This window comes from Mauremys reevesii, linkage group 4 (assembly GCF_016161935.1).
Source record: "Mauremys reevesii isolate NIE-2019 linkage group 4, ASM1616193v1, whole genome shotgun sequence".
Taxonomy (NCBI): Eukaryota; Metazoa; Chordata; order Testudines; family Geoemydidae; genus Mauremys; species Mauremys reevesii.
The window spans coordinates 122,447,290-122,464,302 of NC_052626.1; the positions used below are offsets into that span (position 1 = coordinate 122,447,290).

The 17,013-nt window shown below is 43.2% G+C and overlaps 1 protein-coding gene across 9 annotated transcripts in view; it reads left to right on the forward strand.

Annotated features, from left to right (window-relative positions):
• The window catches only part of PPP1R12B (protein phosphatase 1 regulatory subunit 12B), a 166,544-nt gene that overhangs the window by 126,276 nt on the left and 23,255 nt on the right, over positions 1-17,013 (forward strand). For all 9 annotated transcript variants that reach the window (XM_039534407.1, XM_039534408.1, XM_039534403.1 and 6 more), the window contains one exon: positions 16,230-16,246. In XM_039534407.1, the coding sequence (XP_039390341.1) occupies positions 16,230-16,246 (17 nt within the window). The remainder of the gene's footprint in view (positions 1-16,229; positions 16,247-17,013) is intronic.

A 17,013-nucleotide genomic window follows, 5' to 3' on the forward strand; every position in this document is an offset into this window, starting at 1 on the left:
ACTGCATCTGCACAGTAAATTGATCAATTGGCAAAGAGAGGAAATAGTGGATGGAGAGCCTTTAAATTTTGTTCTTAGCTGAACACTGAAACGAATGTTTAAATACTCCAGTCATCCACTTATTAGAGAAGGTCAATGTCCACATTGTTTCTCAGACCCAGGCTGACTCATTCTCTCCTCTTCAACCATTTGTGCTGGGAAGCATATAACATGCACATCTGGCTGCAGCTGTCATTGCTGTGGTCACAGACACTCGCTTGAGCTCCCTCTGGCTACCTAACCCATAAGATGCAGAATGATTAGGAACTCCTTTTATCTGGAGTAACCATGAACAGGATCACAGCCTCTTTGGGTGGCTCAGCTGCAGATCACAGAACCGAGTTAGGGATTGGCCCTGCTTTGAGCAGGGAGTTGGACTAGATGACCTCCTGAGGTCCCTTCCAACCCTGATAGTCTATGATTCTGTGACAGGTGGCTCAGTCCCTGATCTAGAGTCGCTTGCCCCAGAAGAGTGCTCACTTGGGATTGTAACACTAATGAGAGGATTTGTATGAGGGGAGAAATGCTCTCATAGCACTAGTGAGGCCACTGCTCCTGGTAGAGCACAGGGATACTTAACAGTGAAAAGATTTCAGATTGTAAGTACACCAGCATTATTACAGTTCAGTGTAGGACAGTCAGAAGTAACTTTGTCTCGTTCCTGTAACGGATGTCAATGGTTAATTACCGAAGAGGTTTCAGATGGAGCATAACAGCCCCAAACAAGTTGGATTTAGCTAACCGACTTGGCCTACTTTGGGTATTTCTTCCAGTACCAGTCCCAGATTTGAAAAAAAAAATTTTGACAATCTTAATAAAGCAGGGAGCACTGCATGATCCCCTCGGTTTGTCTAATCTTAAGGCCTTATAATTAATGACATTTGAAAAGTGAATTTATCAGCACCCATACATAATTGGCTTAATGTTCTTCTGAGATTCTGTGGTCTCTCCTTTTGTATTGTGGTACCATCTCACCCAAGTTGTCTTTTCACCCTTAATTTGGAAGACCTCTCCTAATCACAAAACAGAGACGTGGGATCACATCGCTTCATTATAAACTTTTACAAATAAAAAGAAGCGAAACATACAGTAAAACACAGAGCATCACTGCAGGTACTGAAATGACTGCAGAGGTAATTCAGGATGAATCCCAACACTTAGTTATCAGCTGACCTCTATGTCAGCACATTGTGTTATGGTATTCAAGATCATCCATCGTCCTAATTCCCTAGGCACATCAGAGTCGTTCAAGAACAAGTAATCCTGAAATGTTTTATTTTTTGTTTCATATACTAAGACGATTCACAATAGTGTTGGAGTGGGAGTAGCCAAACAAATCCTATCAAGCATACCAGAGTTAACCACAGCTCACCTCAATGTCCCAGCTTGCCAAAAGAAAATTAACTAGTTGGTTTTACTTTAATTCAGGTTTTGGTGATCTAAATTAACATCCGGGTGGCTTAACACTCCAAAGCTTCCAATGAAATAATAGTGGGAATTGTGTGGCAGCTTCTTCGTGGGGAAACTTTGTACCAGATTCCTTCTCCCCCAACAGAATCTTCTTCATATAAAGTATTTGCACCATCATGGACAAGAGTTTGTTCCAGGAGAGCTTTAATAGGTTACTTCAGTGTTAGGTAACTCCACAATATCAAGGGGCTGAATATTACGCATGTGGAAAACCTGCGCAGAGCAAGACAGGCAAGGTTGGAAAGGATTGGGGCTTAAAATGTTGGGAGTCTAATTTAAAGTCTTTTAAAGTCCCCGGTATGCTCTTTGAAGGCCAAATGGCCCCCACCTCTTTTTGTCCCAGAGTTTAAGCATGTCTTCCAACTCTCTGGTACCTCCTTCTGTGATTTTTATTTTTCCAGGAATAATTACCAGTTAGCCAAGGCTTTTAATGCCCAGGGATGCATATCCTCCCAAACTGCTGATTTGGGTATATTCAGCTTTTTCAGGTATTTCCTTACCTGTTTTTATCAATAGTTATTTTCATTTATAAGGTTCTCGTTACTTTCTAATGGTCCATACATCTTGTTCAAGACTGGCTGTGAAAAAGCATGTCAGTAGCTCAGTGACTTTAAATCCATCAGTTATGTTTGTGCCCTTCATTGAATCATGTGGTACCTTCCCTGACTAGTGTTAATCTATGCTGTCTTTTTGCTATACTTTGTCCATAAGATACTCCATATCAGTTACTTCCCAGATTGCCAGTCGCAGTACAGGTTCCTTTTTCCTGTCTTATCTTGGAATAGTCCTCCATATTGGCCACTTAGTCCTTGAACTGTCCAGCAGAATTCTCATCTTCACTGCCTTAATTACGACATTTCAAGATGCTCCAATTTTATTCCATGCTGACTGATTTCAGTGTACCTCTCATTTGACCATCTAAAGTGCTATGTGCATGCTAAGTATTATCTCAGTGGGGGGTGCGCTAGTAACTTGGTTAGGATCAGTCTCCATTGTGAGTGGGTCATATGCTTGATCTCCAACTCTCGATATGGTGGCATCTGGTTGGGAGGAGAGGGCAAAGGCTCTCAACTTGCTCCCACTCATATCTCTAGAATTCTCCCAGTTCAGCCCTGCAGTTCTCTTGAGCAGAGGCTTCTGGGTGTACTGAAGTGCACCAAGCTACATGGTGGTTAGTGATGTGAACAAGTGATTCTAGACTCTAACCCAGGTCTTAAAAGGAGAAAGGCTAGTGCATGGACTTGTTAACGACTCAGTCTGCAAACATGCTGCACAAAGACAAGAGCCGCATAACGTAGATGTTAAAACATGAGTAACAGCATAAAATCTTGTGTGTGGATATGCAAGCAAAACCAGAGTTCTGTCACTTCCAATCCAGGAGCACTGTCCTTGTGCACTCAGACTTTGGTAGAAGTGTTTAATTGGATTACAGCCTTGGAATAGTTTTGAGTACAAACAGATCTGACAGTCCCTTTGCATTGTTTGATTTGTGAGGGTTTTTATTCATGTGACAAGTTTTTTAATCCTGTTTCAGATATGAATGGTAACAGCTTTATTCTTTTATTAGGTAAAACTACTTAAGTGTCACTTGACTTGCTTCTTAACTGCAAATGAATTACAGAAAAGGTTACTTTATGTAAATATTCCTAGAGAAAATATTCTCTCTGGGTTCTCTGCTAAATGGCTTGTTGGATTACTCTAACTGCGATAAATTGGAACTAGATAAATAAATGGCCTCCTGACATTTTACTCCTGGAGTGCTGACTGATTAGAGGGCACTAGTTTATATGCTATCTGCAGTTACCCTGTTAAGCATCAAATACAGTAACCTGTAGTCTTTATAGAGAGCTAACTTGGTCAGTGTTGTTTTTCTACATGCTGGTTGGCTTATCTCTTGTCTAGGAGATGAGTTTATGGATATCCTTTCTTGGGGACATTTAGCAAGTCAGAACACTATCTCATAATTAGAGGGTGCATTGCACAGAAGATGTACAAACTATATAAATATGTTCCTGTTTTACACTTAGAACCTACAGCCTGTACTGTTCAAAGATATTCTAAAGACCAAATCTAAGATACAACATGATGTGGTGGGCACAATTAAAGAATCCAGCACTGTATGTGGGCGCAACAGCTGATTCGTAGAGACTCATCTTATTTGAATGTGTATCACAAAACGAGTACCTTTTGCCAGCCTGTATGGAGACTGATAACAGATGTAGATTTGCAGGGCTCCTCTGAGTCACCTTAGATGCTGGTGCTAAGTCCCAGTATTGGGTTTTGATGTGATGTGAATACTGTCAAGTCATGCTGATGGATCCAGTTAGCTCCATCAGGGTATAAAGGGGTGTCAAGGTTCCCTCCCCACTCTGAACTTTAGGGTACAGATGTGGGGACCCGCATGAAAGACCCCCCTAAGATTATTTTTACCAGCTTAGGTTAACAGTACACTGCCACCACCAAGCGTTAACCAAATATTTAGGAAGAGACACTTGGAACTCTGCCTTCCCCCAAATATCTCCCAAATCCCTAACGCCCTTTTTCTGGGCTGCTTGAGAATAATCCTCCCCAAGCCCGTACACCCCTTTCCCTGGGAAGGCTTGAGACCATCCCCTCACCACTTAGTCCTGGTGAACACAGATCCAAACCCTTGGATCTTAAAACAATGAAGAATTAATCGGGTTCTTAGAAGAATTTTAATTAAAGAAAAAAGGTGAAAGGAGTACCTCTGTAAGATTAGAATGAAAGATAATCTCACAGATAAGCCGATTCAAAACACAGAGGGTTTCCCTCTGGGCAAAACTTTAAAGTTACACAAAGAACCCAAATTTATCCTCCCTCTTATTTGCGAAAGCACTGTCAAACAAGAAAATAAAAGTAATCTAATACATTCCTTCTCTAAATACTCACTACCCTATGGGAGTGGGATGGCTCCTTTTTTCTGTCTCCAGCAAAAGCGCACACACAGCACAGACAAAATACTTTTTTTCCCTTTCCAGATTTTAAAGTATCTTGTCCCCTTATTGGTCCTTCTGGTCAGGTGTCAGCTAGGCTATGGGAGCTTTTTAACCCTTTACAGGTAAAGGAGGAATTAACCCTTAACTGTATGTTTATGACAGCAGGGATGAATGCTTTTTTGGGGCCAGAGGTCCTGGAGTGAAAGTCTAGAAACAGACAGCCACAAGGAACAGACTAGCTATAGATTGAAGCTATTCACTTATTTTAACATAAAACAAAACTCTTCTTCTTTGGTGTATGTATATTTGTTCCTGTACACCAGTGAACATTGCTCAATTCCAATTCTGCTGCTCCCCCACAAAGCTGCTGCTTAAATGGCTGAATAAGGAATTGCTTCACATTTAGTCACTTTCCGATTCCTGAGCATTGCACTAGCTTTTCCGTGTGACTTTTCATGTATAACTCGGCTGCATCTGGAAATGGATTGTACTGGCCTTCTAGCTACCTGTAATCTATCTATCACTTGAATTGCCACTATGATGTTCCCTTACCCCTTATTGGTGAGAGCAAGGAAGGAATAATGGGAGACTTTCAGATGAAGAATCTGAGTTTTATACCAATGAGCAAAGTCTAATAGGCAGAATTCTAATCTGGTGTAAAAGTTAGCATGTTCAGAAGCTTGTTTTGTTACCGTAGTCAGTGATTGGTTGCAGATTGGAACCCAGCATCCTATCTCAGATTTTTAAAATTCTCCATTTGACCTGCTACCATTTTTACTGCTGATATTTGCTGCTGAAGAGCCTGGTGGTTCAGTTTTAGCTGTCAAGCAGCTTGCATATAAACTGGCCATTTAGCTTTCATGCTTGAGTTTGTTTCCGTTCTTGTTACCCCAATCAGAAGACTCCTCCAACCTCCATATTGTACTGTAGTCCCTAAACAAAGTAACACAATGAAATGTGCACCAGTTGCATCTTCACTGCATGTCCACACATTTCAGTGATGAGTATATCACTAGTGGCAATATATGTATTGTATCAATTTTTCACTTGTAAAACAAATTGTAAAATTAAGATTGCTTTTGAATGCCACAAAATGCATAAGTTGCTATTGCATTTTATTTTGCCCAATTTTTAACTCCAATTCCATGCATAAATACTGTCCTTTATTAGCTTAGCTGCTCACTAAAACTACTGATATTAATCTCATGATCTTTAGAGCAGTGGTTCACAGACCTGTTTAGGAACCTCTTGTGATCCAGAGCACTTGTTGATGGTCTGAACATAGCTATGTGATAACACAGTGCTGTCAGCAGAGAGAAATAAAATGAACGAAAGGGGACAGTATGACCAACTTATTTCTAAAGGGGCAAGATATTTAGTGCATTGAAGACAGCTAAACATACCCAATATTCTCCAAATTACTTTTCTGTGTAATTGTTTCATGTGATTGTTGCAGTTGCCACAGTTACCCCTTTGCAAAAAGTAGGGGTAGTGTTCCTAGGTCAACACCACTGAGTGTGCTCCGCCCTCAGAAAGTTGGAGTAGCTCTGCTTTAGGCAACTTGAATTCTGGCCAGTTTCCAAGCGCCATAAATGTGTGTTTTAAATCCCCCATACTAAAACTTGGAAAAGCCTAGATGTGGTATTTGAAGGGGAGGGGAGCAGAGAAGAAACAACAGCCGTACAAACCTATGACCTTCTGAAATTTAGAAGCAAAAAGCCTTCCCTCTCCTGTGTCACTTGGGTGCCTGCTTTTTATTTCCTCTTGAAGCTGCGTGTCTGGAGGATTGTGGCTAAGATCATATAGCTTTTCTGCAAAATTAAAATTTTCACCAATAAAATCTGATCTACCTTCAAAAAAAAAAGTGTGTGTGTGGGGGGGGGAATTAACAGCCACAAAACCAGGTTTCTGAATTGTGGCCTTTACTAAATTAAAATACAATCCAGCTTGACATTTTACATGCAGACTTTTATCCCTGTGGGTTTGTGATAATGAAGTTCAGCTGTTGTAAAGCCAAAGGGCCGTGCAAGAGAAGAGACGAGGAACTGAGGGTAGGACTGGAAGTCATGCAAACTGTAGTATTACGGTTGAATTTTAGGCCCAGTTTGGGATTGGAGCAGCTCACTAATCACACACAGTTGTCACTCAGAATTATAGTAGTATGTATTCGTTTCTGATTTACAACGAGGATAGCATGTTTAATTGTCTAAGCTGTTCAGCTAGTCTCTGAAGCTGCTGTTCATTCTTGGATGATCATCTAATGTGCTCCAATAAGAGCAGCTGTTATTAAGCTAAGCCTGCTGATTTATAGTTTGGGAAAACATACTTTGCATTAGGTTTATTGGGGTTTGGAGGTGGTTTGGTTTTACAGGGTTATTAATCACATGCACAGGACTTGTAACACTTGCACTCACACATACCTAAAATTAGAAGGCAAGCTGTGTTCTTTTTCAGCCCTAGCTAACGGGAAGCTCCAGAAGTATGTAGCTGTCATGTCAGTAGGCTTGTTTTTCCAGAGATACCATAACTTCAAGAAGCGTTATCAAAGTACTCTACGCCAGTAGGACAGTCCTTTAAGAATGAATGCCCTTGTTATACTGCTCCCATTCTAAGACCGCACTCTTCAGTTCTTAAGTAACGTATGCACTTCTAAATAAATCCGTGGGGTAAGCGGCATTAGACTGAATCATATACTTGTCCGATCTGTATATGTATGAATAGGGATATGAGAACCTACAATACAGTAATGTCCTAGGTCTTTTCCTCAAAGCTACTATTAGTGCAGCTCCTCTTATGGTAGTAATGGTGAGAGAGAGCTCTAGTCTGAACAAGGCACCAGTGGTAGCTGTCATTTTTTACCACTGCCATACCAGAGGAGCTGCACCAGTGGTAGCAACTGTATAAAATCTTGGGAGTGGGAAGCGGGCATAGACAAGGTGAAAGGGGTGTGTGTGTGTGGTATCTTCTTGACAAACAATGCCTCCTAATTCTTTGGGTGTTATGCACATGTGGGGAAGAGGGAAATGCCCGTAAAAGCAGGTGACTTTTTTGGTTTTTGTTAATGTAAGTGGTAGATTCTCTGTAACTTTAAGCCTTTAAACCATGATTTGAGTAACTCAACCAGAGTATTACAGGAGTAGTGGGTGAGGATCTGTGGCCTGCAATGTGCAAGAGGTCGGACCAGATGATCATGATGGTCCTTTGATACCTTAAAGTCTTTGAGCTTCAAGTTGTTTTAAAACCCAAACTCATGAGGATCACTGGGCGGATACTTTGCAACAGAAGATTAAACTACAGGCGGTGCATAAAACATGGCCTTTTCATTGGGAAAGGTGACAAAGTGGGTATGGCTTGAGCTGTGCTCCAGGATCTCGTTAACGGATAGTCATTTTATCATGGATATTGGACACTATGATAAAATACAGTAAAACAAGTCCCGTGTAAAACATCCCAGAATAGCCCAGATTTTCCCAAGCTCGACGAGTTAGAGATGATACAGCATAAAATGTTCCTGGCCCATGTATTGTCTTTGGAAGAAATGTAAATATTAGATTCTTTCCCCCTTCACCCCCCCCCCCCCCCAAAAAAATCCTTGCAGGGTCAGATCTTGGCCACAGAAGAATGCAATTGAAGGCAATTAGGCCAATTTCTGTTTTGGCAAAAGAAAAGGTTGAGCCCCTTCTGGCACTGCCTTTTAGGGTTGCATTTTATCTTAAGCCTTCTATAAGGAGGTTGGTTTTAATTATACTTTACTGAACTTCTAATAGCTGTAAAAGCTTTTGAGTTTTTTAAAGGAAGTCTCCAGTGTTCCATAATCCAAACACGTTTCTAAAATCAAAACCATATGGTTTTGTCCGGGGCTCTTTTCAATCTCATTGCTATCCAAACTAATAAACTGCTGATACCTAGCTCTGCTTTTTAATTAGAAAAGGGAAGAGAGTAAGCCCAATGAAATATCCTGGGGCAGGGAGGGTTGGAGTGAAATAGCTTCATGTGGGAAAGTTCAGAGCAATATTAGGATAACTAATACTGCTATATTGGTCTCCTTGGTTCCTTAGCACCAGCCCACCTCAGAGGCCCTACCTTCTGCCAACCAAATCAATCTCATCTGGATGAGATTCCCACTGGGCCTCATTAGTACCCTTTTCTGGATTGGCTAGACAGGTTGCTGAAGAACAATATAATGCATCCTCTGCACTGTGATTGAACATGGTGCTGTTGCTGCTACCTGACCCCAGGGTTTGATGTTTTGAGTAGTTCCTTTGTATGTGACCATAGTGGTTTCACATCTTTAAAAGACTGCACTACGGCTTACCAGAAAATTGAGTGTGTGCCAATATGTTCTCCTTTTCACCGTGCTCTGGTTTTACATCTTTAAAAGACTGCACCTTCTAGGGCTCAGTGCTTCCTGAAGAAATGCCGGCACATTGGTTTAATACCAACTCAGGAAGCATATCGCCATCTGTATCACTAGCACAGCTCCTTGGTTTTCATTGGTCTCCTATCTGAATACTGCCCCAACCTGGCCCTCTTTGGCTTGTGAGATGTATGATCTCACAGCTTGAAGTTGTAAGGCTACAGTTGTTCCTAGTTAAACTTCAGCAAGGCCTGAGAAAAATGGAATGAAGTGGACAAAACGGACAATATAGTGTCTGAAAATGCAGTGTTAATGGCCAATAAAAAGGACAGTTAAGGTTCTGATAGTTATAGCTGCATTGCACTCCTGGGAATACTTTTAACATAGCATAATGTAAGGTATCCATTTAACAAAAAACAGGAATGGAAAATACCACACTTGTATGTACATGTCTTACTGAATAACTCTCTCATTGTACTATGGTAACCTTTTTGTCCTTCTACTCTCCTCCTCCTCCTTCTCTTCCTGCTCCCCACCCCTTTCCTCTTTAGGAGGTTGAAGTCTTCAGCCCTTACTTTTCATGTGTGAATTTAGATTCCCAACTCTTTGGGGCAGGGACTAGGTCTCTGAAGCACACACCACACTCCACTGCTCATGTATCATGTGTGCAGTGAGGCTGAGTTAACACTGCATTTTCACTGTAAATATTATTGCATTTTTCCTACAACTTTTTCAAAGGGAAAACTGGTAGGGGGAGAAGCGTTGGTCAGTAAGACAGTTGTCCCAATGCAGTTTTGGCCAGAATTTCAGATGAGCTCACTGCCCACAATTGGGCCAGATTTTCAAAAGAACTGGGTATATTGGGAGTTGAGCTCTTTTAAGAAGATGCCTCCGTTTTGGGGTGCTGACTAGTACATCTGGATGTCTGTCTTTGAACAAATGACACTGGCCTAGCTTTTGCCTCTTAATTTGCCCCGACATTTACTCTTTCCCAAGTCATCCCTGGTGTATTCTCCTGAAGTGCACAACTGAAAACTTACAGTAGATACTTTAAGTTCTCAATCATCAGTTTTAAAATACTCATTGCTTCAAAGCTGCCTCCGTAAGGATTATGTTCAGACAGATTTTCACAATTCAGCTCCTTTGGTGAAGCCCGTTCCAAAATTTATGCTTGACCTTCTTTTTTTTTCACAATGGGGGAAAATTTATTTTCTTCCACTATCTTAAAATTATGTGAAACTTTTCTTTTGAAACTTTCACACACACAAAATTGGCCTTTGGACAAAGACCAACCATTGAAAATGTCAGTCTCAAAAGTGATTCCTCCCCTCCCGTACACACCCAAAAGCCTGTGGTCAATTGTAAGCATGGTTTTATGAGGGAAAATGTTTTTCAACTTTTAATTACATTAGGGTTATAGTGCAGGTTCCTCCAGGTTTGGACAAAAGAACTGGATCACTCTGCCGGACTATAAATAGGCTGAGGGAAAGCATCCAAGGCTTTCAAGACCTTCGGAATAACATACTTGCAAATTCAAAATGGGAAGCTAACCCAGCAACATTAAGAACCACCCCACTTGCACTTTGCTATTCAACGGCCAAATACGCACGTCCCATGTGGGAAAGATTGGCTCATGCAAAGAAGCTGGGCCCTGTTCTGAATGACAGCTGTCGTTACATCACAGGATGTCTAAAGCCACCAGACGTGAACAGCCTCTATGGGCTTGCCAGAATTGTTCCGCCGGATATCAGCAGATCAGTCACAAGCAAAATAGAATGATTGCATCAAGTCGAAGGTACCAGACATCTGCTATGTGGCAGTTAGCTGCCTGAAATAACCCCCACTTTCTAGCTCCAGTGAAATCTCTTAGAAAATCACTGATGGCCATGTGACTGGCAGTGGGGCACATGCAGCTAGAAATACTCACTGAGGGTGTTAAAAGGCACATCAGTGTTGCCGAATGCCTTCCAACAGGTGCAGGGAAGGATTGGTTGACCTGGAGATGTTGTTTAAAGCACCTCCATATAAGAGATGGCCATTCAAAAGTCACTGCACAGATGGGGCTACCAATGACCCAGACATGGGACTGTGGTGAAACATAGGCCATGGACCATCTGCTGGTCAGCTAGCTCCCGGAGGAGCCGTATACCATGGAGAACCTCTCCAGAGCCACAGACCGGGACACATCATGTGCCCAGAACGGGAAAAAAACTATGATTGTGAGTGGAAGGACACAAGAAGATGATGTCCTTGGGAAAGATGCTAAACTTTCTGCAGAGCTGCAGTCTGGGGTACAAATTTGAAATCCAATGATTTCCTGTAAATTATGAACTTCTTATAATAAATTGGATTAATTTAACAAGACCTAGCCCCACAGATTAAGTGTGCACCCAGACCCACCCATCGAGAAAAGCGTCAGGAAGCCATGGCTTTGTAAGTTGTGGTATAAAGATGTTTTTAAAATAACCACCGAGGGGGCTGTTCCTGTCTTGTCAGTTCCTAAATGCCTGTTGGGCTGCCCTGCAGTGTCCTTCCCAGCAGTAATTTTGGCCCTAATGAAGTAAGAAGAGCCCTGCCTGAAAGGATATTGCCTGATGCTCTCATGGAAGGGAGTAGAGCCGGGATGACACAATGCTCTTGTTTCTTTTCTCCCTTCTCCCTTTTAATCCCATCTCCCTTCCCCCCACCCCCATCTCATTCAGTCTCTCTCCCCACTGCTTGAGAGACTTCCCTGGTTTGTGAACAAAGTGACCACATTTTGCTTTTCATAAGGTGACTGGGTGATTTCTCTCCCCCCTCTCCCCAATTCAAAATGGTTTCCCCCTCTTCCCCTACACTGCCCTCCAGGAAAAGAGACCTGTTATTTGAGGACTTTCTCAACGCTGTTACAGAACATAAACAGTCCTGATGTAATAGCTGCAAAGCTTCAAATTAAGTGGATTATTTCCATGACCTGTAAGGAAAGCTGTCACTGAAAGGGATTAGCATATTGGTCTGTAAAACACATGAATCATTTTCAACAAGAGGGCTGTTAATCACCCCCTAATTCCTCTGCCCTGCTGAGTGGAGAAGATGGAGCCAGAAGACATTGGGTAGCTGTCTGACTTTTGTGCTGAAGTGAGATACTTTGTTTTAAGAAGCAAGTTTTACTAGAGCCTCTTACAAAAGAACAAGGAGGCTTTGTTGTGTCAGGCAGTAAGGACAGAAGCAGGAAGGCTACTCAAGGTAAACAGAGGCTTGAGTTTGAGATGCCAGTAAAATGTGGAAGTTTTCCTCCTTAACTTAACTCCCTGCAAGGCCTCTTAATTACAGCTGCTCCAACCAAAGGCTCTTAGAAAAATAAGACACATGCCGAAGCGTAGCCTTGTGGTTAAGGCAGTGAACGGAAGGTCAGAGCTGTGTTCAATTCCTAGTTCTGCCAAAGACAGCTCAAGCAGTTTAGGAGCCAAAGTTTCTCAGAAGATCAGAGGAATATGGGTCCCCAAGTGCTCTGACACGTTTGAAAATGGGACCATCTCCTGAATCACTGAGGTGTGTTTGAAAATGTCCTCTCATCCCTCTGTGCCTCAGTTCACCACCTGTACAGTGGGGAAGAACAAACTTTCCTTATCTTGCTGGCCATCAGAACAAAGTAATGTTGGTGAGGTACCCAAATGCTATGGTTAGAGCCCTGTCAAATTCATGGTCCATTATGGGCAATTTCACGGCCATAGGATTTGAAAATTGGTAAATTTCACATTTGCAGATGTTTAAATCTGAAATTTCACAGTGTTGTAATGGTGGGGGTCCTGAACCAAAAGGAGATTGTGGGGGTCGCAAACCTGTGTAGGGGGGTCATGGGATTGTCACCCTCACCTCTGTGCTGCCTTCAGAGCTGGACAGAGTTGGGAGGAGGGGGTGCAGAGCTATCTGCAGACAGAGGGATACCCAAGAGCAGCCCTGCAGGGAAAGAGAAAGTCCTGTCCTGCCCCAGCCCTTCCCTGACTAGCAGCTAGGAGCCCACTTTGCTGGAGTGCTCCCAGCAGCACAGGGAAGATTGGATCCAACTCCACAAGCCTCTTCTAGCTGCTGCCCAGTCCCAGAGCATCCTGCAGCAGGGGAAGGCACCCGGAGGCGGATCTAGTGTCCCCCCACCCCACCCCCCGAGCAGCTATGCAGGGGAAGGACAAGTTCTGTCTGTCCCCAGCTGGAGCTAGGAGCCCCCTTTGCAGGGGCGCTTCTAGGAACAAGGGGACATCAGACGTTTTTCTCGGGCATGAAATTGGTAGGGCCCTAACTATGGTGATGGGGCCACACAACTGCCTACATGGAGATAGTGGTTAGCTTTTCTGCTCATTTCCCTAACAGCAGACACGCTAAGGGTAAGAATTTCAAAAGTATAAATAGCAGTTAGGTGCCTAATTGTAATTTGTCTCTTGAAAATCTCCTCAAACTTTTATGGCAGAGCTACTTCAAGAGTTAGCAGTTGGCCCTAAACAAGGGTGCCCAATATATGGTGTGTGTGTAACACAAGGGATCCGGCACCTGTAACTAGAAAGAAGACAGAGCTAATTGATGGCAGCTTTTTTCCATTGCTGGTGAACTCAACCAACAAAGCAATTTCTGTTCACTTATCAAATGCGGTTTCACTGTTCGCTCCCCCCAGCATTGAACTGTTATGTAGAGCTGCTTTGTACAGCTAAACACTTGCCAGGTTTCACTCCTGAGGTGGCCGTGTAATGAAGTGGTCCCTGTGTACGGTTTGAACAGCGTTTTTGTTTGCAAAGCACTTTGGAATCCTTCTCTGTTGCTATAGAAACGTGAGATTAAATTATGAAGAATATTTAAGTACAAGCAAATGTGGCAGTGCACACAAGCTTCGGATACACCTTAAGGTTGTGCTTGAGTTAAACTGGATGCAGGCCTCATGCTGCTGGAAAGTTGACAGTGATGTGGTGCTTCTCTCAGTTGCTCTGTTCTTGCTCAGTTTCTGTAAGCAGGGTTTTTTCGCCCTGCCTGTTCATAAGAATAATATAGCCAAGGAGAGGATATAGAACCATTTGCTGTGTATTTCTCCATGAACATGGAGAAGCCCCTGGACTTCAGACGTTGATAGAGATGCTAAACACTCTAACACAGGGGTGGTCAACCTGTGGCTTCGGAGCCACATGCAGCTCCTTGTATAGGCACCGACTCCAGGGCTGGAGCTACAGGCGTCAGTTTTCCAATGTGCCAGGGGAGCTCACTGCTCAAGCCCTGGCTCTGCCACGGGCCCTGCCCCCACTCCATCCCTTCCTGCAGCCACCCCTGAGCCTGCTGTGCCCTCGCTCTTCCCCCGGAGCCTCCTGCACGCCACGAAACATCTGATGGGGCGGGGCGCTGATCGTCGGGGCTGCAGGTCGATGGGAGGCGCTGCGGGGAGGGGCAACTGATTGATGGGGGGCTGCTGATGTATTACTGTGGCTCTTTGGCAATGTACATTGGTAAATTCTGGCTCCTTCTCAGGCTCAGGTTGGCCACCCCTGGTCTAACAAGACTGCAAGTCTAGTTTTGAAGCCTAGGTGGACTTTTCACTATCCAGCAGTTTGAGATAGGGTTGCCAATTTTGGTTGGACGTATTCCTGGAGATTTCATCTCATGACATAATCTTTAATTAAAAATTCATCTTTAATTCATGGAGACTCCAGGACAATCCTGAAGGGTTGGCAACCCTAGTTTAAGAGGCAACTTCAAGCTAAATCCTGGGTCTTAGCCCATGACACCCTTAAAGGCTTCAGATCTCACCTCTTGAAAATGGGCAACAAGGTATCCAATCCACTCAAGTGAGGCTTTTGACATTAAATTTGTCAGCGTATTTGATTAGCTCAAGTCCAACAAAGGAGAGTTAACTGGGGGGAGGGACGTGGGATTAAAACAGGGCACACTTCTCTACTGCTTTGTGCTGTCACTTGCACTAGTACAGTGGATGTAAAGCATTAATACTGTGGTATAGTAGCATTTTACACCCATTTTAGAGGTGAGAAAACTAACACAAGGTTCAAAACACGGAAAATTGTGGTCCAGTTGGCATTGGATTCTATAAATTAAAACTTGGATAAATGTCTATAAAATAAACACAAGGGTTACAGAGATGATGGAAGGACGCATGGGGACCGTACTTGTGATGGTATATGCTGTGTCGTCTATGCCACTACTGTTTGACTTCTGCACTTGTATGTAATGGAGAACATTCCAACCCAGAAGACTCTTTTTAGCAAGCGTGGCTTACCGCAGCTAACCTCTGTAGCAGATTGTTGTGCCAAGCCAAACTATGCTCTGATTTATTTTATGTATAGGTTGGCTCAGATTGTCTTTGGTTTAAGAGCACAAGTGGGCTGCAGCAGATGGAGTGCTAAGAATAGGAACTGCAAGGGTGATTTGGAGGGGAAATACTCTGCACCAAAAATTCCAAATCATCTTGCCCAGTGCTCTGCAGTCAGGGTCCCCCAAAGTTTCACTATGCTCAGGTACTGCTGGGTCCCCTCAGCATTCTTGAGTAACTTCTGAATAGAGCATTCCTGCTGCTGGAAGTTTGCTTTAGGTGGGAGATGTTCAGCCATGAAAACAATGCCAATTTGCAGATTTTCAGAGTCTAACACAAATATGCAGAGGGATGGAGAGAGGGTTGTCTTTGTGTCATACTTTCCCATGCTGTTCTCATCTATCTCACTCAATGGACACTTCTTCCATCAGTGTTAGAAGGCATGCGTTCATTTAGAGAGGAGCACATGTACATTTGTTGCAGATCTAAGGGAGATCTGACAACCAATGAATTATGACTTTCATGTCGAATATCCCTTCCATGAATGAGATTTTGGGTGCAATGCACACACAGTAGCAGTCTTCACTAATGGATATTTTAGGCTTGCATTTAAGGATATGTAAAAGGTAAGCCATCATTGATCGTGGTAGAGACAGAATTAAAGTCAGCCTAATGTGAACTAGATGGAGGAAGTTTAACATACAGCCAATGGACTGCCTCCATGTAAAGGAATCTCATTGCAGTCTTTGTTACAGACAGACGCACACACTCGTATCCGACTCCACTTTCTGCCCTGACAGTCATCCACAGTGTTATGATTTTGGAAACTTGGATTTTGCCCAGTGTCTTCAGTACTTCTCATTCCTTTTCAGATAGGCTGAAACCTGAAATGCTGCAGTGAAGTCATAGCAGTTGAGAAGTTATGGGAAAAGATCAGAGATTTGTGGTTTGGCTACGTGAGATAATACAGTTTGGATAAATGGGGAAAAGCTTTTAACAGTGTTCTTGGGGCTTGCTTTCAGAGTTGGAAAGTAGCTCCTAAGTGCTTAGCTGCAATTCTTGAGTTGACCTGTTAATGGTGTCTCACTTGCTAATCCTATTTTCTTTTGTCTCCCTCTTCCTTTAGCATGAAAGACTTTCCAGGTAAGAGTTTTACCATACACACTTTCCAGTTAACAGGTATAAATGGTATATTTGTCTTGCCTCCTACATTCACAGCACTCTAAATGAGTAGCACTTCCTGCTTATTGGAGATGAAGCAGGGATCAGGGTAGGGTGACCAGACATCCTGATAAAATCGGGACTGTCGTGATTTTGAGGAGTTTGTCCCATGTCCCAACCAGAGTACGGTCGGGATGCCATTTTTCCCGATATTTTGTTTCGTGGTGTTCGATGGCAATTTGGCGGAGAGTCCTTCAGTCACGGACGGTCTTCGGCGGTATTTCAGCGGCGGGTGCTTCTGTCTTTGGCGGCAAGGTTTATTATCCGCCGCTGAAATACCGCCAAAGACCGTCCGCGACTGAAGGAGACTTCGCTGAATTGCCGACGAACTCCCGGATGGGTGAGTGTGTTTAAAAAAAAAAACAAAAAAAAAACCCACGCCACCCCCATCCTGTGGCAGTCCCAATATTTTCCCCTAGATCAGAGTCCAGGACTAGGTTGATTCCAAAAAGGGTTCCCTTGATATAGTACTTGCCTCACACAAGTTTTGGAACCATTCTTCTTTCAAAAAGAAAGAAGGATAGCTCAGTGGTTTGAGCATTGGCCTGCTAAACCGAGGGTTGTGAGTTCAATCCTTGAGGGGGCCACTTAGGGATCTGGGGCAAAATCAGTACTTGGTCCTGCTAGTGAAGGCAGGGGGCTGGACTCGATGACCCTTCAGGGTCCGTTCTAGGAGATGGGTATATCTC